General features: G+C 37.7%; 1 protein-coding gene across 1 annotated transcript; it reads left to right on the top strand.

The window, feature by feature from the left end:
- Window positions 1-14,077: 14,077 nt before the first annotated feature.
- Window positions 14,078-15,811, top strand: LOC311305144 (thrombomodulin-like). The gene has a single exon (XM_084432684.1). It carries the CDS (start codon window positions 14,204-14,206, stop codon window positions 15,668-15,670), a length of 1,467 nt encoding a protein of 488 aa, XP_084288810.1. The 5' UTR covers window positions 14,078-14,203; the 3' UTR covers window positions 15,671-15,811.
- The last annotated feature ends 7,432 nt before the right edge of the window (window positions 15,812-23,243 follow it).

Raw genomic sequence — 23,243 nt, 5'->3', positions numbered from 1 at the left:
CGATTTTGAACAACTCACTGTCTCTGTGTCCGCCGGCATTTTGACAGTCAAAAATAGTCGATCTCCGAATGCAACGTAACAGAGAGGAGAGTAGATGGAAAGCTCCTAAAGCTTAGTTCCATATAAATTTACGGATAATTTGTTGTTTTGTCGTTAGTGAAAATCAATATTGACCTTGTATTTGTAAAAGGATCCTCATATAAGAAGCAATACTCAAATTCAGAGTCAGTTCATTCGCATTCAGAGATCGACTATTTTTGACTGTCAAAATGCCGGCGGACACAGAGACAGTGAGTTGTTCAAAATCTTTCTCTTTAGTAAACTCTGTGTACACACACAATGTTCTCAATGCTGGAGTTCATGTGTAGAGCCCCTGGTGATACTGAGAGCAAAGTTTCATGTTGTGTCGAGTCTTCTTAGTGTTTTAAAAATAGCGATTTTGATGCTATCATAGTCGTGCCCCATTCACTCCCATTCACTCCCATTCACTCCCATTCACTCCCATTCAAAAGGCAATTTGACCGAAAACGAAAATATGGTCAATCTTAAAAATGTCGTTTCCATTCTAATTATGCTTTTAAAGGAAAGTTTGCCTCGGGTAGATTCACAAGGTTGCATTTTGGCAAGAGTTACCCTTTAAAGTTGGCATGAGGCAGAAGTTGCAATAGCCTTGTGTGTGACAGCCGGGAGATGGATTGAGGAAACAGCCACAGTGTCACTGAGGAAATGCCCGGTTTTTGTCCAGAAACAGAGATGGCACGGCTATGGGATGTTCCTGTGTGTTGCTCTTGGACATGGCACAAAACCCATGAAGTCTGGATCCGCGTGAGGTTTAGAAATGCATTTTGAGAATATATTGACAAAATCTGTCCTTAAAACAAACAGAGTTCAATTCTGCTGTAAAGCAGCTCTCAAAAGAAAAAGTGTCATTGTTCAGCTGAGATCAGTTCAGTGTTTATGCAGTTCTGTTCAATAACCGTTTAAAGATCAGCAAATACGAAATGAGTTCAATTAATCTATAAAGCAGCTCTGATGTCATCATCAGCTTAGCTCTCGTCCAATAGTGTCAGTCAAATCAGTAATGTTGCTAAATATTAAGTGTCCCCAACTAAGCAAAGCAGAGGCGAAAGTGAAGAACCCAAATAACTAATATAAATTCATGTAGCCACACATGACCTACACACAATTACACACAATATTAGTTAATGTAACAGAACAAAAGTGTAGGGGAGGATTTTACTCATCTGGAATTGATCAGATGGTGAAAAGTGTAAAAGTCATTTGTAAATGTTAAAGTCTTTACAGCGTTTTGGATCTCCAAAATTGCTTATAAAGTTTTATAAGCTACTTTTTAAAGAGCAATTTTAATGTCTTGGAAAGGTTGCTTTCATTTTATTGGATGAATTAATTTCTTAACTGTTCAACCTTTATTTTAGATTAAAACATTATATCGAGTCAACAAAATGTCCATCTGTTTTTCTTTTATTGCTTTCCACTTTCCAGATTCATTTGCAGATGAAGTGAAATACTCTTACAAATAAAATGCCTTTGAAATGTCTTTCAGAAACACTTTTCCATCTAATTTATAGCTGATGGATAAAACAAACATTTTTCATTGGATATTTTGTTTCACTCAGAAATGTCACATTACAAAAATAAAATGGGTGGCGATGTGACATTTCGTTCAAAATAATAGACTATCAATATTCAGCAATCTTGAAGTTGGAGAAACGACATGCTGTTCTACTAAAAAGAAAACATAAATCACTGAGAAGTGTAAAATCCCTTAGTACATTGCGAATACAAACAAATCTCAGAAGAACATCAGCGTTTTTTGTGTTAACATTGTGTTTAGCTCACATCAACAACCTTTCACCGGCTTCCATGAATGTGTCCGGGAACTTAACAGCACTTTTGAGAAATGAATGATCTATGATCCGACACGATTTTCAATGCCGTTTCTCAGAGGACAAATCGTTAAAAACAATAGCTTGGACAAATGGAGCTTGCAGATGCTGTACAATTATTTATAACCAACAAAACTAGTGCTTAAACTCATCAATAGATTTGAAAAAGTGAAATTCCTTAAGGAAGGAGTCATTTCCTAAACCCCTATACTACACCGAAATAATCAAGGAAGACTATTGTCACTTTCCAAAAGTTATGGACGCGCCTGTAAGGTCATCCAGGGGTGTTTCGAGAACAGGTGATTAAAAATATGTTTCGGCTTTAGCGCCTCATGGCAACACGAGTAGCAAACAAGAAACAGGAAAACCCTGCTTGTTTTATAATATATAGCGCTATTGTGCATAAGCAGCGAAGCAAATGCGTCTAGGGAAAAGCATTGTGTTTGGCTTGTGTTAACGTGTTCCTGTAGCTAATCTGGTAAAGTCAAACACACATATACAGATAAACGTGCAGTGCAATGCATGTTGATGTGCATGAAAGTGTGTGCCAAATGCATCGATGTAAATGGATCATTAAGAAGTAGGGGTGTAACGATCTCCTCATGTTACGATTCGATACATATCACGATACTAAACTCACGATACGATAGTATTGCGATACTCCAAGACATTTGGTAAAAGGTTAACAACATTTTTACTGTTGATCAGGGGTGCGTTTCCCAAAAGCATCGTTAGCCAACTATGTTCGGAAGTTCCGTCGTTATCAGCATAGTTCAACGAGTCAGTGTTTCCCGAAACCATCGTTCTAACGAACATTCGCAAACAGCACGAGACACCCCTCGCTGCAGCCTGTAGCACGATGACGTAGCTGGATGATCCAATACGTACTGGATGGAGGCGTGTTTGGGTTATAATTCGCATTCGCATGCGCTGGTCTTAAGTGACGTGTGCTCAATATTGTATTGAGATGATGTTCTAACCTGTGTAGTAGTAGTAGCCTACTGATAAATTGTAATAAGTAATTATTGATGAGTAAGTAATTATTTACATAAATGTAATGCTTTCCTAGTTTATCTCTACATACATGCAAAATAGTTAATTTTACAACATTTTAAATCACATGATTTTAAACCTAAATGTGATGGATTTAATGCGTGTATAGAGAACATTTTAAAATAAAGTCATTTTATTTTATTCAGGTCATGTTTGCTGTTGAGTGGAAGCAAAAATGAGTCAAGTAATTGTCTCTGTCATTTTAATCCTAGAGGTAGGCCTACAATACAATACGGTCTGTACACAACTTAACATACCAGTACACATTCAAGGGAAAATGCAAAAATAATAACTAAAATAAGCAAGCTGACATTCAGTACAACCTGTGTCTTTTATTTAGAAAACATAAAAAATGTCATTTACGTCTTTTAGTTTGTCAAGAGATATAAAGCACTGTTTTTGAAGAGTGCGCATGTGCGAACGAGCTCTAGCGTAAGAACGAGCCTATGATTGAATCTGGAAATAAAGCAAAATAACTGAGAAAAATGAGAAATAGTCCTCAGATGCCATCTGTAATGTATAGCAAAACATCTAGTGTTAATTCGATCTCAAACAGATTCAATAAAAAGAAGTTATTACTCCACCACGTGCGTGATGTCATTGGTTGAACGACGAATTTGCGACAACACGGTTTCGGGAAACAGTCGTGACTAGCTATAGCATCGTTGGCCAACTATGGTCGCAAGTTCCGTCGTTACCAATAGAGTTGAATGGACATTGCTATGAACTTGCGACCATAGTTGGCCAACGATGCTTTCGGGAAACGCACCCCTGATTTCTTCAACGATGCATCGTAGCCTACTATGTTAGTTAAGCAGGGAGTTACGTCGTTGTTCAGGAAACACATCACAGGTTAGTTATATTAGTGATATTAAATAAAATCTCAGCTCTCAGATTCTGTCAATTCTATTACGAAATTCAAACAATAAATACCGTTTTGGCGCTTGTAAATGTGACGTGACAGATCGCTAGCGGCACGTGAACCGATCATCTAGCTAATAGTAAATAAACACAAATGAACAATGTTGAAAGATACAGAACAACTTATCGAAATGTATATCCCTCATAATATCGATCAATCACTGTTTTTCAACCGCGGAAAGTGGTCATTAAAACAACTGGAAAACAATTATGTCACATAACATTTAGCCTACCTTAGGAAAGCCATTTAATGACCATAATATAGGCTATAGCACGTTAGTTGGCTAGGAAAAAAAGAGCTATAGGGAGTATTTTGCTAAATATGTGCACTATATTACATATTTATTATATTTTTTACTTAGGCTATATATATTTTTTTTATTATAATAACAACTTTATTTAATGATATAAGGTACCTTACCTTACCTTATATCATTAAATAAAGTTGTTATTATAATAACATAATATTTTATGCATTTGTTTTATGCATTTGAGTTATTTTTAACCTTAAATAATACTACCAGCTGATAGGGCTCTCTGTATGTTTACAGCATTAAGTGAGATTTTTTTTTTTTTTCTTGAGAAAAATTAACACCTAATATTTATCCAAATGAGTCAATATTGAATCAAATCACAATAATTGAATTGAATTGAAATGAAATCGTGAAATTTGTGTCAAGCAAAAAAACAAAACAAAAAAACAAACGTAGCTAACCAGAAATTGTACCATGGAAACATTGTAACATGTTGTCACTAAACCTATAAATTCTGTTTAGTTACTAAAATGTTTCCCACAATCAGTGTTAGGTGTTTTAAGCCCCCGACGGCGCCTTCCAGGCAGCGAGGGGATGGGTAGGTTTAAGGTTGAGGGTTGGGTTAGCTGCCTCTAAGGAGCCATTGGGGGCTTAAAACACCATCGAGCCCCACAATCCCCAACTCAAAAGTTGGCAGCCCTGCTGTTGATTAAAATTCTAAATCTGGTATTACATTGTGTGTGTAAATGAATAGACGTGGACTTGGTGCTGGAAACCCAAAGCACAGGACAATAGAGACACCAGAATAACTATATTCATGAAGCTGAAAATACAGAATTATTTTAGACAAATATTCTTGCACTCTTTCACTGACTAGATATAAAATAATGTAGGCCACATTTACTGGTAACATAAGACATTTGGCATTATCAGGACCCACATATTGAATTATTATACATTATATATATAACAGTTTAATATAGTACTGACACTAAAACTCTGAAAACTTAAAAATAACTTTGGGTTCACTTTGGGTGAACCATACACACAACATATATTGCCACTATCCACAATACATATTGATACATATTTTTGCATTGCGATATATCGTGACAATATATTGTCCAATATATTTAGTTATTTAGTTACTCCTGGTGAATTGAGAAAATTGCTCAAACTTTAAACTATTTTATAAGGAAGAAAACAGGCAGTGGGATCCGAGATACCAGAACCGGATTTGAACTTGCATGGGTGGTTCAAACAAAAACACTATTGTGCACCATATCGGAGCATATTCACAACCCATCGGGCTACAAATCCTCTGACTAACTTTACTTAAAAATATATTTAGCACTTGGCAAGATTGTCATTATCATTACTCACCCTCATGTCGTTCCAAACCCGGATCTTTTTTCTCCTAGAACACAAAAGAAGATTATTTTTTTATTTTATTTTTTTTGTCCAATTGGAAGCTTAATAACAATCTGTTCCTACTTTCAGAAGAAAAAAACCTGGATGCTTTTACTATTCAGGGAATTATAAGCAGAAATATCTGTGTTTGAGATCAGCGTTCCTCCCAAGACAGTTTTGCTCATCAGTGATGAATAACATCCTTCGACCTTTAGTTATATAGTAAATAATGTCAAGTTGTATTAAGAAGTCTTCAGTGTTCTGACTCTGAATGAGCAGTTATGGGAACTTCACTTTTAACTTATACAGAGTTTCTAACATGGTGCATTGCATGTTTTTGTTCAACGTTTAAGAACCCAAAACATTTCTGCAGATAAAAATCCAGAAGAAATATGGATTTTCAAAATCAGAAAAAAACTTCATGCCATCTATTTATGATGAAATGTATGATAGAGAAAGTAAGAACATTGAAATTTAAAGGAATGTTTCTGGTTTAATATGATCTGCGACCAGTGTTGTTATTAAATATTGTTAACAGTGTCGTTTTAACCCAACTTTGGGTCAAATATGGACAAACCCAAACGTTGGGTTAAAAATGAAATGTAAAAATCTAACCCAACGGCTGGGTTTGTCCATATTTGACCCAAAGTTGGGTTGAAACAACCCAGCAGTTTTTAGAGTGTAATATCATTAAAATATGAACATTTAAATGACATGTAATAATAGATTATGACGGAATTTTTACAACCCAAACGCGACCTCTGATATACTTAAACTTAAAAAAGCTTGAACAAAAAAAAATTAAATGATGAATAAAAAAACTAATCTGAAATAACAGATTTAATTAATTAAAAAAACTAAATCCAAAACAAAAGTACTAAAACTTCAACTAAATTTAAAATGAAAAATTATAGATAGTATATAAATGATACTAAAATAACACTTTCTGTGACACACTGTTGACAAATGTTTACTTTAACACCCTTATTCTGTAGAAAAGGTGGGACTTCTCTAGCCAGACAACAGTTATGAGTTATAATCTACGCACACTATTGAAAAAGTCCATATGTTTGATACAGATTCCAGCTCTGTGTGTTTTAGTCACAAGCACGTCAGCGATGACATCACACGAGGACAGAAACTGGACAGACAGTTACTCACTGCACACACACACACACACACACACACTCGTTTAGCTCTGCTGAAAAGAATCACAGCATCAAAAACAAGACTTTCACCGCAGTGTGTTTGCGAAACATGTTGGAAAGGGAAACTGCTTGACGTCTTGGTAGCAATTAGTTCGCTGTCTGGTTTTCTGATGCATTTCCACATTTATAATGACTAATAAAATGAGCTTCAGGTTTATATCTTCAAAAATCTCACAATCTCACATTTGGTCATTCAAATTCTGTCTTTATTTTGTCACCCACATGTTGTTCCAAACCTGCATGCAGTTATTTCGACTGAATAATGACCGTCTGTTATTCATCATTATTCAGCAGCAAGTCCTCCATATTAGAATGATTTGTGAAGGATCATGTGACTCTGAAGACTGGAGTAATGATGCGGAAAATTCAGCTTTGATCACAGGAATAAATTATAGTTTACGATATGTACACATAGAATACGTTTTTTTTTAAATTATAATAAATATTTCACAATATTACTGTTTTTTTTTTTTTTTACAAATAAATGCAGCCCTGGTGAGCAAAAAAGACTTCATAATTCAAATCTTAATTATTATGTATAGACTTGAGGAGGAACTCTATTGAATTGCAATAAATGTAGAATCTGGAATGCTTTTGTTGCTTCTCTCTCGACTCGTACTTTCAATAGTACTTTCGGTAAATTCAGTAGTAAAACATGGTCTGATTCATGCATATTAAAGCCGTATTACTTCCTGATCGTTTGAAAACCCGGAACGTTCGCCAGAGATTCCCTCGAGAGTTTTCTATGGGTTTTTATTATGGGTTTTTCAGTTTATGAGTGAAATAAGGTCTGTAAGTAAACATAACTTGACAATACTATTGTTCTACAGCATAACACACACACACACACACACACACACACACACACATATCTAAAAATGTGAATTTTGAAGCTGTTTTTAAATCGTAGTTTCTAATAAGTAAGAATGTTTGGGGTTTAGGTTGTAGAACAAAATCTTCAAATTTCCTTAAGTTATGTTCAGCACAGACCTTATTTCTCTCATAAATTGAAAAGCAACATTATAAAAACACATATAGGAAACCAGTGGAGAATTAATCTTCCTGGTTTCCTCTTTATTCCAGATAAATATAGCTCGGCTTCATCGACTGAGATAGTTCTGATGTCCTTATATATGATATGATCACAGCTGGGGAGCTCTTCCCAAAGACACAGGATGTTTCAGGAATTAAATGAACATTTCAGGCATTTACTCACTCTCATGCTGAACACAGAAAGACCATTTCTGAAGAAACTGTTGTTTTTCGTAAAGGTGATCACATCTGTAAAACACAATGAAATTACCAGCACACTAGTGCTTATATTTGAAGACTTCCATATGTGACACTGCCTGGACCACAAAACCAGTCACATGGGTACATTTTTTGAAATTGAGATTTATACATCATCTGACCGCTGAATAAATAAGCTTTCCATTGATGTATGGTTTGTTAGGATAGAACAATATTTGGCCGAGATACAACTATTAGAACATCTGGAATCTGAGGGTGCACATTGAGAAAATCTCCTTTAAAGTTGTCCATTTATGTTCATGATTGTGCTGCATTCACTCACAACAATAAATGTTTTATATATTTACGATAGGAAATTTACAAAATATCTTCATGGAACATGATCTTTACTGAATATCCTAATGATTTTTGGCATAAAAGCAAAATCGATAATTTTGACCCATACAATGTATTGTTGGCTATTGCCACAAATATACCCGTGCGACATGTGACTGGTGACGTGATCCAGGGTCACATATGCTCATATTTTTCAAGTGTTTTCAAGTTTCAGTTACAGAAACTATTCCTTTAAGGATTATGTGCATAACACCCAACTATGAGAGCACACTGCCAATGTAAACACTCATGCATACGTCTCTTATATCAAAATGAAAAATGCTAAATGACCTGCGCCTGCTATTGAATCATGCAAGGTGCCGTTCGGGCCGGGATGTTTTTCAGAGCTTCAGTGGAGCAGGCACAGACTGGATGTCCTCCAAAAAAACATCGCTTGACTCCAGGGATAATCCAGTTTTCCCTTCAACCCAGTCGAGGCCTCACTGTTTACTGTGAAGAGAGCATACAGTCATGTTTAACAGTCCAAGAATGTGTGCTAAAAGCAATCCTTACTGTTAATGCATTAAAACCTCTTCAGAACAACTCAAAAACACATTAGCATTGTGCCGGCAACTTTTGCATGGGGAGACACCGGTAATGTTTTCTAGAAGATTAACATTCAAGTCTGTATATGGAAGAAATGGAGAAAAAAAGAAAGAAAAAAACGTTCCAGGAAATCAACCCTTCTTTTCACTCCCTTATGAAGGATTATATCACCAAGTGAATTCAATTTAGTGATCACTGCAAGATATGTGTATGAAAAAGGGATGCATATTATTTACCAAACCCCGTGCTTTAAAAAAGATGCGCTATCAAGAGACCATCACGAAAGTCTGGTCAGTGTAAAATCATAGTTATGAATCAGATTCTGCATGATCTCGTCCTGTCAGTGACACTGAGATTCATTTACAATTCTTCCAATCCATCATTTAATGCAAGAAAACATATTCACAGAAGAATGTGTTTCATGTCAGAGTGAGCAACAGTTGATGCATTCAGAGTGAATTATGCAGCTCTAACTGTCTTCACTGTGTAGGATTCTTGTTTTCACCACATAGCCTTAAAATTGCATAACAAAAAGCCATAGAGGAAATAGATTCTAGCCTGGAGCCAAACAGTCAGTCCAGCAAAAAAAAAAAAAAGTCACACTTTAGTTTAGGGTTCAATTCTCACTATTAACTAATTGCTTATTAGCATGCATATTACAATATTGACTGTTTATTAGTGCTTATTAATGCCTTATTCTGCATGACCACATCCCTTAATCCCAACCTAATACCTAAACTTAACAACTACTGTTAATAAGCAGGAATTAGGAGTTTATTGAGGCAAAAGTCATAGTTAATAGTGAGAATTGGACCCTAATTTAAAGTGTGACCCCCAAAAAATCGGTGTTGCATTTCCATATTCACTCAGAAATTCCTAGTAAATTTCACAAAGAATTACAAGAATCTAAATGGCAAGTGACGCATTGAATCAAACGTGAAACTTTTAAGTAGATAGACTAAATGTGTATTTTCCTGTATAATGTACAGCTCACTTGTGCATTTAATTGAAACTAAACATATTAATGTGGCTTTTCACCTCACCTCACCTTTGTGCCCAAAATATGACTATAACAATAACAAGGAACAGAGTCATTTCTTGTACCAGCAGACAGGGTTTTGGGCACAGAATGCCTTCCTGAAACCTGAAAAATAAATAAAAGGAACCTAGAAATATAAACATTAACAGGACTTCAATAAAGAGCACAATTTCAAGCATGCAGCTCTTCATAACCCTATCACGCCACATGCCATTGGTATATTCACTGAAAAATAAGACTTGACACAAGTGATTCCAACACAGTTGATGTGAGAGGAATGCTGGGGTATCCTAATTTGCATAACACACACAAAATTAGTGTAAAGTAAATGCATTTCAATATTTGATTACATGCGCATTTATAATCAGCATTTCTCTTCGTTATCTTAATTCAGTCAGGTTTCATCTGCATTTTCAGAGTTTCTTCTCTGTGAAAGATACACGTGAAACTGCAGCAAAGTATTTTAAGAGTTGCCTACCTTTAGGATAAGCATTTGCGTCAAGAGTGATGTTGGCAGCTCGCTATAGGTCATCTGTGAACGGTAAAGCAATAAAAGCTTGTCAGAAGTCAGCGGGATCCAAAAACAAGAGGAGAGGAAAGGGAGGATGTGTTTTACGGCTTTATCTGCCGGGAGAGATCTGCTGTCTCAAGGCAAGACTCGCTTCGGAGGTTCATTTTTATTCATTTTTGAGTGGATGACTTTTTACAAAAATATGTTCAAGTGCACATTGCTAAGAACACGGCGTGTTACGTTGACTGGTGAAGCGGCGTGATTTAGTAAATGCTGTTTTTAAAGGGATAGTTGTACTGTACTGCATGGAGAAAGTTAAGTGAATTTAAGCAAAGTCAAAAAGAAAGAAAAATACATTTTTGCATTCTTTTTTTTTTTTTTACACAGGTTAACTCTTTCCCTGACAAGTTGCCAGCCACAGCCAGCGTTTTTTTTTCTTCCCTTTTTTTCTTTTCACAAAACTTTGATGGCCCTATAGAATATTTTGTTGTATGAATATCTGAACATTCAATAAATCAAAAGAAAGAGCAGAGCATCTGCTTGTAAACCCAATTTTATTCTAGCTTCATGCATTCTTTTTTATCAACACTTAAATGTGGGTAAGTTCCATAAAAAAAGCAACATTTTGAACAGTGAACATTCATAACAGTGAAAACACGGAAAGCCGGAAAATTCCATCAATGACGGGACTTTTGCAGCGATGCATCTTGCAGCTATCTTCATAAATTATAAATTCCTCTTTAACTGATTACTAAATTGTTTAATTAACGTTTGTACATGCTAGTTTCCATGACAGAGTCCAGTTTGCAAATCTTCCGGTGCACTCAGTGTGTTGTGGAGTTGGTTCATGGAGCAAGTAAACTGTGTGTTTACATGGCATTTTAAAAATGACGGATGCCGGTGTTTTGTATGGCATGCATTCGGCCAATCAACGTACACTTACATGCACTGTTGTGCTGGGTTAGACCCTACTCTGAATTTAGTCCCCCAAAAGTCATCCCTAGTTTTATTATTATCCCTAGACTAAAATTATCCTTTAGTTCCTGTGGTGCGAACATGTCAAACAAGTATATTTCCGCCAATAGCTATAGAAACCATGTTCCTCTGGGAAAGTCCCTATAGAAGAACCCTTTTCGGTTTCCCAAAGAAGCTTTCAGAGAACAAATCTTAAAAGATTTTTCTAAGTGCGAAGAACATTTTTAAAAATCTGAATCTTTTTCCACTATAAACAACCTTTTGTGGAATGGAAAGATTCTGTGAGTTCTTTATCAAACCAAAGCTGCCAATAAAGAACCTTTATTTTTAAGCATGCACAATGTTATTTTTTTTTTTATGACAATTAAGCACATTTCTACCATTTGTCCTTCTTCCTATTGTTTTTAAAAATGCAATTATTTAATGACTATAGATTGTCTTTACAATAATATTTTTTTTACTGTATTGCTTCACAAATATGACCCATGCCTTTTTGACAGGTTTTGTGAGAGCACAATAAAAACATAAAATGTGAATTTTAGTAACTAAATGGTTCATGAAGGCCCTTTTTGCAAGGTTTAAACAATTTTGCATTGGGTTTAACACTTACTGATTTCCCAGTTTGTGTACTGTTGTGATTAAAGTCTGCATGCATCAGATAACATTTACCTGTGATGCCCTGTGCCCTGATATATCATTAAAAAAATGATTCTCTCATTATGTAATCAAGATCCAGATCCGAAGGAGCCCTTTGCTTCTTTCTAGGTGCAAAAGATTTCACTACTCCGTTAAAAAAAAAAGAATAACGACATCCTCCCTTTCTTCCAGAGGATATGACAAGAGAGCAACTATGACAATACCTGAGCAGGAAGGATTTGACTGCACCCTACATGAGAATTAATACTACTTACTAATACACGTTTAGGAACGATTTCTAAATAAGACTACATTTCGATGATATGAGTGGTGCTTGACCGTGCATAACTCACTGATTAAAAATGGGAAAGTGGTGACGGACTGAATGACTGTCTCTGATATTTCCCTCCAATTTCCTGCCAAGGTCACCAAAATAAGAACAGGAGCATCTTGCGGACATCCCTGAATTGAAAAATCAAAAGATTAGTAGTTTAAAAAAAAATCAACAATCACACAGCTGAACATTTTAGTATGCTGACTTATTAGTATTTAAGAATGTCCTGTTTTTAAGATCACACAGATTTGCGTGGTATTCAATCAGGGCATCGGTCCTAACAAAAGTCGACTTCATTTCGCCCACTCTCTGCCTGATTTATGTTCTGTTTTCATTCTTTGTCACTAATAAAACAATCCCAGTCTTCTTGCTATGACTTACTTTCATGGATTGTTCTGGAGGGGCAATCTAAAACATCTACATGAGGTGTAACGGATTGTGAACGGAAATGAGGAGAAAGTGTAGAATAGGGTGGGTCGGGGTGGACTGCGTTTTTTCAGTGACCAACACCAAAGAAAGCTTTTATCAGTCATCATGCACACCTACAGCCTTCAGTAGTATCAAAATATAAATAAACTCCTTTTGTTAACAGCACCGCTATCCACCCAGTTTCACTGAAGTCATGGAAAAAATGCACTTCAATAGCTTTGATAAATGTAGCGTCTGCTTCCACCCTTTGGTGTCGCCAGTACTTAGTCACTGTGCTTACAAATAGTTTAAATCTATACTGTAAAAAAAACAATATTGTTGGTTTAACTTAAAAAGGTAAGTTACCTGGTTGCCTTAAAATGTTGAGTTGAAAAACTGAGTTAATACAATGAAGGGGATAATATTATGCTATGTTATATTATGTTATCTGCACCACAGCTATCTAAGTTGATTTGACAATTCATGAAAATATTTTTTTACAGTGTATACATGGACATATTGAATTCATCATACTGGTGTTTTCCTTACTGTGACATCCCACACTCAAAACCCAAATTACACAATTTAATGATTACATCTTACAAAACATACAAGTAAATCAAATGGTGCTTTAAAATGAAACAATCATTATTATTACCATTATTTATTTTTTTGTACAAGACAGTGGTCATGTCAGCTGTCAGTCGTCATAATCAGCACAAGCAGATTCTTGGCGTTTTCATGTTCAGACTAGAGTGGTTCTATTTTCTTTCTTTTTTTTGCATACTACTGTGCCTTATATTGTCTGTATAGGGTTGATTAACATGGATACCACCATTTGTGCAAAGATATGTAATATAAAACATGACCTCACTATATTGCATGTTTAATGTTTAATCTATGAAGAAGTATCGTTCATTCATGTTAACTAAGGTAGTTAACATGAATGAACCTTATTGTAAAGTGTTATCATCTATCTATCTATCTATCTTAGGAAGAGTGTGCTATAGCTTGACCAAAACATAATTAGGCGAAAAGGTGACATCTATTCTCGGTAACTAATTTGGAAATTAAATACTCAGGATGGATATCGTGTATCCAAACAAACACATGCGCGCAAACTGAGAGAGAGAGAGAGAGAGAGAGAGAGAGAGAGAGAGAGAGAGAGAGAGAGAGAGAGAGAGAGAGAGAGAGAGAGAGAGAGAGGGGGAAAGTTAGTGGCTCCGGGATCTCTGCCAGAAAACACGGACTTCCTTTAATTTTTGCAGACATGGATGTCAATATAAATGCGGCACGGCACACCTCGGACTCTATCAGCACGGACACTTCTCCATATATAACTTGGTGAATATCGGTACATAACGGTTCCGCAGAGATGAGAGAGATCATAGGAATGGCGCTGGCGCTCGTTGTTCTGAAAGTTCACGGAGGGAGAATCAGTGACGGTCATTGTGTGGAGGGAAAATGCTTCACCATCCAAACCAACAGTTTGAGTTTTGATTCGGCGCAGCGAGTCTGTCAGGAGAGAGGAGGACATTTGATGACCGTACGCTACAGAAAATCGGCCAATATTCTTGCTAAATTGTTGAATGGCACTTCTGGAAACTTTTGGCTTGGGCTGAGATATCAGTGTTCACCTGCAAACGATGGGTTAAAGGGATACAAATGGGTCACTGGAGACAACGCAAGCCACTACATCAACTGGGAAAGCGACCGAGCGGTTTGTTCTCCACTATGTGCTTCAGTGTCACAAAAAGTTCAGAAATGGGCCGAAAGACCTTGCGATGACATAATCGATGGTTATTTGTGCGAATATGAAGACCTCAATTATTGTCAGCCACTGAGCAACGGTCCAGCAATCATATATGAAACTCCTTTTGGATTTAATGCAAGCGAACTCCTTCCTCCAGGCACAATAGTGACATTACAGCCGCTGAGAACGAAACACGTTTGTTTCGACGGCGAGTGGCTTCAAGCTCCTTGGAGTTGTGAGGTTTTTGGTGGTGGATGTGATTATAAGTGCGATGGGAGCTTTCCTAATATCACATGCATCTGTCAGCCTGGATTTAAACTCGACAGTAACCGAGTTACATGCAGCAAACAGGACGCTTGTGTGCAGGGGGAATGCGAGCCGGTGACTGCAATGTCTCCCGAAGATTGCAAGCCCGGCTTTCACAAAGAAAGTGGCATTTGCGTTGATGAAGACGAATGCGCGTCTGCACCATGCGAGCACGAATGCACCAACACTGAAGGTAGTTATCAATGTTCATGCTATGATGGATTCATACAGTCGACGAAGGACATGCACAAATGTATGATGCACTGTACAGATTACCAGTGCCCAGCTGAATGTGACCCCAACAACAACGCCCAGTGCGACTGCCCCGAAGGTTTCCTACTTGAAGATGAAAACAATTGCGTTGACATTGATGAATGCGAAAGTGATTACTGTGACCATGATTGTCAAAATACACCTGGAGGGTTTGTATGTTCCTGCAATGAAGGATACTTGCTTTTGGACAAGGTCAAATGTGTGAGAGAAGACTTCGATGGTTCAGGAAGCTCAACACCTGTTGATGTTTCTATATCTACAAGTAAACCCCCAACCGACAAGCCAATGTCAATCTCATCGGCCAGTCTTTTGGCAATAATGGTTTGCATTGTAACTTGTATTCTCTTACTGGTCGGCCTCGCTCACTGCACATTGAGACGTTTTTGTCAAATGCACAATTATAATGTGCACAAAGGCCAAGATGAAATCTACGACTTTCAACAGGTGATCATTGACAAAAACAGCACAGAACTGTCATTCCCAAATAGGTATTTAAAAAGAGACACTTAAAGTCGGAAAATGTCACTTAAACTGAAATGTAAATAGTAGCCTATTATAGTAAATCTATTTCATTTTAGATATAAACTAATATAGGGTAATTCGGGGTAAGAACCCCCCACCCCCCACCCCAGACCATAGATGACACAACATTTTGTCATTTCATCTGAATGTCAACATTTGTGAGATTTTGTTAGTCGAAATTGTTTTGATGTTAATTTATCTAATTTTGTATCTCTGGAAAATAGCGTTCTGTGACACGTTAGGCTATTATGTTGAATGTCAAAGTTGTTTGTGTTTCTGTTTGTTAATGATGGATTTGCGGACACATTAATGTTTTAAGATTTGTGGAGTAAAAGTTATAGTTTTTATTTTTAAGTAAAAAGATGAAATTGGGGTAAGATGCGCCACCCAGAATTGGTATGTTGTTATTATTATTTTTAAAAGTAATAATAACTAAATTAGCAAATGTTTTATTTATTTCCTATAATAGCACATTGGCTGATGCCATTATGCTAAACTTATATCTGTATGTTACAATTTCTTAAGTTCTTAAGGGGGGCATCTTCCTTCATGTTAGGCTATAGAGTGTCAGAAAAACTTAACTTTGCACAAGTTTGAATAACTCATTAATGTCAGTATTCCTAAATGGTGGTGTTTGAAGAGAATAAATACTATATTTTAATATAACGTGTAGCAATTTTAATATACAGAACCTTGTTTCGTTCTCTCTTGCTTCATCAACATCTCTGTCCAAATATGCTGATAGATTGGAAAAGACATGCGCAGTGCCGCATTAATGAACTCGTTCTATTTTTATTTTATTTCCAGTATAGGCCAGTGTTATTGCCCTCCTACAGCGGATTCTGCTGGTTTTCCTATAGTGATTTTGGTTAATATCGCTCTCTAGTGGGCAGTAAGGAACAAGTTACTTCATACTGGTCCATTGCTCATAAAGGCTAGTGTTTTTTGCTTTGAGTGGCAAGGGTTAATGTTCAGTCATTTTTGTTGGCTAATCCTTGATCATTACTGTGTTGTACAACTGTATATATCTACGCTGAATATGTTTTTGTAAATAATTGAACGGCGATTCTGTAACTGGTCTAACTAAAATTCGAAAAAACGAAATGTGTTAATGTTAAAATATGCTACCGTTGAAAACGTACGAATTTATGATTGAAGCTGAAGCAAAAGTAGTTTTTCCAGAGTTACAGCACTCAAACGTGCAGAACTCCTCACCGGAAAATAATTCACTGCGTCAGAAAGTTATTTCCTATTTCAGAAATGCTGAGAAACACAAAATGAAATGAAGGGAGAGAGAACGGAGGAAGAATTCACTTTTGACAGGTGTCGTGCCGAAAAGTGATGGTCCGCCGAAAATTGATTGCAGTCCGCGGGAGCGCGCGCAGCGTGTTAAAGCTGTATCGCCCAGTCTCTTTACGACTACAGCTGCTTTTATGTGGATCAAACAGACATGACTTGCAAATAAACATCAGCTTATGTCAACAATTAGTTGATTTCCTTTAGAAGAATTATATTTGACAGATTATTACTCACCTAGTACTTTTTACCTCTTAAAATACCTTTAGATGGCCTATACAAACATTATAATGCAGTATTTCACCTGCCAAAAAGTGATTGAAGCCTCTACTTATTGACTGAAAGGTTATTTCTGCCCTGAAATTAGTTGATTACTGAGTGCCCTGTTACAATGTTTACTTTCTTTTTATTCACATATTCATATATTTCTAAACAATTACTTTGTGAAAAATACTGTAATAGGATTGCAGATTCAAGAAGTTGCCATCTAAAGTATAAAAGCATGTTTATTTTAAATATTTGTTTTCTAATTTATTTCTAATTTATTAAATATTGATTAAAATAAATATATATAAAAATATCGGCCATCGGCCACCCTGCTCTCTAAGATATCGGCATCGGCCATCAAAAAACCAATATCGGTCGACCACTAGATGTGGTCGATATCCTTATCTGTAAATGTTACAAATTCATGCGAGTATTTCCATTTTGCACAGAGGTTCGTCCTCCTGACAGCAAGCGATTCTCCGTTAAACTTCGCAGACTTCACTGAAGTGTTGGGCAGGGTGTGGAATGGTTTTTTTCCCATTCAAATAAATAAACTCAGGCTTTTTATCCGATTAATCGAGGAATAATCAAGCGATTAATCCATTAACTCTTTCCCCACCATTGATGAAATTTTCAGGCTACCCATGTTTTCACTGCAATTCAGTAGGTGGCGCTATTACACCCCACAGAAGTATGATAACGCACGTCATACTATCTGTAGCCTAGCCTAGTTCTTTGGCATTTTTGCCTTTTATTAGGATAGGACAGTAGCTCGACAGGAAGTGAGGTGGGAGAGAGAGAGGGGACGGGATCGGGAAAGGTCCACGAGCCGGGACTCGAACTCGGGTCTCCCGAAGCACAACGGCGCTACATGTCGGCGCACCTGCCCACGAGGCTATCTGCGCAGACAGACTGATTTAATAAATGTTGTCTTTTGTTGGACAAGAGGTTCATAAATGCTTCTCGTGTTTGGAAAGATGTTTGACGCGTGTTGCTTTTTCAAATGCACGTTATAAGTGACTCAAACTCGCAGTGCTTTCAGATGGAGCAGCTTTTACAGAGCCGTACTTCACTGACAAGCTGCACATCAAAAAATAATCGTGTTCATAATCACAACAATCAAAATCAGTTTAAGTGACATTTCATGTTCATTGTGATTAATCATGCAGCCCTAATATAAAATAATCAAAACTTGCGAGCGCAGGAAGAGGAAACGACTCTGTTTGAAATTTGCCTTTTTTTTTAAATCAAACTTACCTACATTCCCACATTTCATATATTGAGATATTCATATAACAAAATATTCGGAGGGCCATTACATTTTTGTGAAAATCACATCAATATAATCATTCAAAAGTTAGTCGCAGTCCTACAAAAGACAAATCAAAAGCAGCATGTGGGACACATTTTTGTATCGTTTCTTCTGAATTTCAAATTCAGTAAAAGGTCAAATCACACATCTGTCACTTTTGAGTACTCGGGTCCGTCGCTGACGCACGTTAAAGCACAACATGCTAATGCCTTCTCATCTCTAAACTCATCCCCAGGCCACAGAAGCTAATACTCCTTCACCTCACTGAGCACTGAGGTTTGCAACCATCAAAATAACACAAGAATGCTTCAGTGAGGTCAGCAGGAACTTGCGTAGAGCGTGTTTCTGGCTTTAGGGTCCCGTCCCGACCGTCTCATCAGTCTGAGTTCAGATATAGGGATAGCAAAGGTCACACTACTGGCTTCTGATTTGTTCTTAAGCAAACAATGAAAGCCAATAGAGAGATCACTTGCACAATTTACAGAACTATTATCTTTCCCAAGTGTGTTGAAAATACACAGCCTAAAAGGTATCAGACCAACAAATGTCAACAAACGTTGCTTTTCATCAAATTCACTGTGTACATACTTCATAAAAGGGGGTGTGCAAAGCAGTCCAATATCTAATCCACATGGTCCTATTAATATCAGACACAGATGTGGGTGTCCTTCATTTGGTTGATGACAAAAAATGGAACAATTTTTCTTTCTCTTTGTATTTATCATCAATATGGTAAAAAATTATCCTATTCAAATCAATCTGATACATAATTTGTGAGGTAAAATGAAGATAAGTGAGGTAAAAGTAATCTAAAAGTAATCAGATTATATGACCCTAAATGTGTAATGTATTACGTTACTACAATTTTTATCATGTAATCTGTATTCAGTAATAAACTACAATTTGTAAGTAATCTCCCCAGCACTGTATACATAACAGGGACAATCTTGTTTTTAACTGAATTACACTTTTTTTGTTTTAATATGTAACTTGACCTATAAAGTTATTATAATGTAAGATGTTTCTTAAGGATTGTGCCTTTATTATTAGTTAGCATGCATGATAACACTGTGTCCACACCATACGCGACGCGACTATGCTAGGGGTGTAACGATACGATTCGATACATATCACGATACTGAACTCACGATACGATAATATTGCGATACTCAAAGACATATGATAAAAGGGTAACAAATTTTTTTACTGTTGATTAAAATGCTAAATTTGGTATTACATTGTGGGTGTAAATGAATAGTCTTGGACTCGGTGCTGAAACCCAAAGCACAGGACAATAGAGACGCCAGAATAACAATATTCATGATTCTGAAGCTGAAAATACAGGATTATTTTAGATGAATATGTTTGCACTCGGTCACTGACTAGATATAGCCTATTTAAAATAATGTAAGCCACTTTTTACTGGTAACATCAGACATTTGGCATTATCAGGACCCACAAATATTCCTTTAGATAGCCAATGCAACCATTATAATGCAGTATTTCACCTGCCAAAAAGTGATTGAAGCCTCTACTTATTGATTGAAAGGTTATTTCTGCACTGAAATTAGTTGATTATATTAATGAGGGTTATATTTGACTGATTATAACCCACCTAGTACTTTTTACCTCTTAAAATAACTAAAAAGTACTAGGTGAGTTATAATCAGTCAAATATAACCCTCATTAATATAATCAACTAATTTCAGGGCAGAAATAACCTTTCAATCAATAAGTAGAGGCTTCAATCACTTTTAGGCTTCAATCACTATTACCACGGACATAAGCTGATGTTTATTTGCAAGTCATGTCTGTTTGATCCACATAAAAGCAGCTGTAGTCGTAAAGAGACTGGGCAATACAGCTTTAACACGCTGCGCGCGCTCCCGCGGACGGCAATCACTTTTCGGCGGACCATCACTTTTCGGCACGACACCTGTCCTCTGAACTGCCAGTCCTCTGACGAGCTTTGCATAGGGAACCAAGGAATGGGCCTATAACAGGGCCAAGTCCTTTATAATGTATGTATACGGTAAGAACCGTAGTTTGAGTTCAGCCAGGACCAGACATGTATCGAGCCCTATGGCTTAGGGGGTGTGCTTACACTTTTATATTGAAAGAACCCTTGCTTGCAAAGCGGGAACTTCCAGGTTATAAAACCTCATAAATGTGGATGATGAGGCCCAGCTGGCCGCCGCACAGATATCTTCAATAGGTATTCCACTTGACCAAGCCCATGACGAGGCCATACCTCTCGTGGAATGAGCTCTGACGCCTAAGGGGCAATTATGCCATCTGGGGCCGGACCGCTTCATGATAGGGACCTCGGCCACCCAGCTATTTTCCTGCTTGTGTGCTATTGGCACAGTGATTGTGTGCAGGGGTGCATACTTTATAATGGGCACACAGCCTAAATTTAGATAACAATGGAGAAAGAGTCACGCGTAGGAGGGGCCGGCGTGGGCTCGTCCGTTTGGTGAATAAGCACAGGAGAAAAAAGTCTCTCTCTGTAGAATGTGAGTCACGCGGGGACGGCGTGGGCTCATCTGTTTTTGAACGCTCATTAATACTCTAAACCTGCCGTTGTTAACGGGAGGGCGCAAGGGGCAGAGTCCCTTTCTGTATCGTAAGGAAGCTGGCCTCGAGCGCAGTGAAGAATATGGGTCTCTGACGCGAAAGCCTTGGATTCCACCACTGAGCCACAGGGGGGAATGACGTAAGACAGTTAGCGTGAGCAGAGAAGAGAGCGCCATGTTTTGTGTCGCCTGTAAAACAGCATTTGTTTGCAGGTGTGCATGTTTTATAACAGTCTCGTTAGCTGTAATATTGACATTTCCAGCCGCCCGAACTAAAGAGGGGACTGGGAAATGTGTGAGAAATGGAGGTTGGTCCGGCCTCGGCAGCACTTTCTTCCTTTCGGCGATGTGAGTGACGTAGTTTCAGCGAGCGTCATGAAACTCACTCATAGTGTCGGTCTGGGTCATGCAGAGAGCTCGAGAGGGCTCTGCATGACGCGTGAAATGGGGGCGTGAGGGGACGAACGGCAACTCTCATTCGCAGGCCGCTCGTTCCGCTGAAAAGCTATGTCGTCATCCCGTCCCAGTCAGGGCAGCTGCCCTTGGCGAGTGCAGCTTCCACGTGTTCACGGCCCAGACAGAAAGTGCAGAGGATGTGACGATCTCAGCCGAAGAGAGGGCCTCTGAACGAGGCGCACGTGACTCGAGGCATTTGCAACAACACCTTAGAAATTCACTAGGGTGCTTATTAAGACATAAGCCACGCCCATTCTGGCGGGCTCTGACATGCCAGGGCGCGAAGCAGCCTGATTGGTTTGCGCGTCTGAGCCGCCTCGCCATAGGTTCGTGCAGTTGCCGCAGCACAGCCAATGACCGAACAAGTCGCTCATCTTTGTCTGCTGTGCAGCTGCACTGCATTTAAAAATTTGGCTTCAATATTCTCGAGAAAAGGAGTTTTCCCATAGCGTATGCTAGCCTTACGCAATGCGAGAGACCTCTCGAAAGGGAACTAATGTTAAAGCTGCAGTCCGTAGTTTTTCCTCTTTGTCGCCATCTCTGTTCGAAATCTGCAATTGCAGTTATTCGCGGAATTATCAACTTTACGTGGGTTGTGCCTCGGCACGGCACAGCGCGGATGAATCCAATGTTTTGAGGAGAATGTGCGGCTGTCAGTCGCCGTGCCGGTGTGGATCCTGGCATTCGGCATCAGAGATTCTACTTTTTAGAAGTATGACCAACATAAGAATTTTCACCGGAAAATGTCGTCTGAACAAGTAACATTCACTTTTGTTCTGACCGACTAAGGGAAATTTTAGGCTGATTAAATCTAATGATCACTTATCATATCACGTCAAACCGTGCAAATTATACTTTGTTCTCAAATTGTTAATGTTAACAACATCAGCATTGCGTGACATTTAATGCCATTCCGATATTTATCCTTGTTTTCGCATGGGCCGGTTGCAGTCTCTTTTTTTCTGTAGCCACTACAAAGTCTGAAGTATTTAGCATTTTACAAAGGGTGAATCTCCAGTTGTCTCTGGTGATTGTCATTTAAACCTTTCTGGATCCGCCATCAAATTGATAAGTTTAATTATATTAAGTGCTGTGAGAAAAGGCTATAAATCTCCACCTCCAGCATCCTCACACTCATAGCCTACTAGCCGAGACTCTTCTTTATGTGGACAGATGTGACATAATGACGCAAAGACATGCTTGAATTTCCCGCGGAAATCCACCAGTACCACTGGAATTAAAAACATTATTACAAGCTTACCGTTTTGAATCGAGCTAAGGCAAGCAGAGAGTTTTGAACACTGAGTGGTTATGTACTTGCTAAAAAAAATATTTTGGATAATTTTTAACCAAAAAAAGTTACAGACTGCAGCTTTAATTAATGAACCTTATTGTAAAGTGTTACCATCTATCTATCTATCTATCTATCTATCTATCTATCTATCTATCTATCTATCTATCTTAGGAAGAGTGGGCTATAGCTTGACCAAAACATAAGTGAAAAGGTGACATCTATTCTCGGTAACTAATTTGGAAATTAAATACTCAGGATGGATATCGTGTATCCAAACACATTCGCGCAGACTGAGAGAGAGAGAGAGAGAGAGAGAGAGAGGGTGTTAGTGGAAAGTTAGTGGCGCTCCGGGATCTCTGC

The sequence above is a fragment of the Rutilus rutilus genome (genome assembly GCF_951802725.1).
Source record: "Rutilus rutilus genome assembly, chromosome: 15".
NCBI lineage: Eukaryota > Metazoa > Chordata > Actinopteri > Cypriniformes > Leuciscidae > Rutilus > Rutilus rutilus.
Note: the sequence above shows the minus strand (reverse complement) of the source record. Positions and strands in the feature narration are given on the sequence as shown.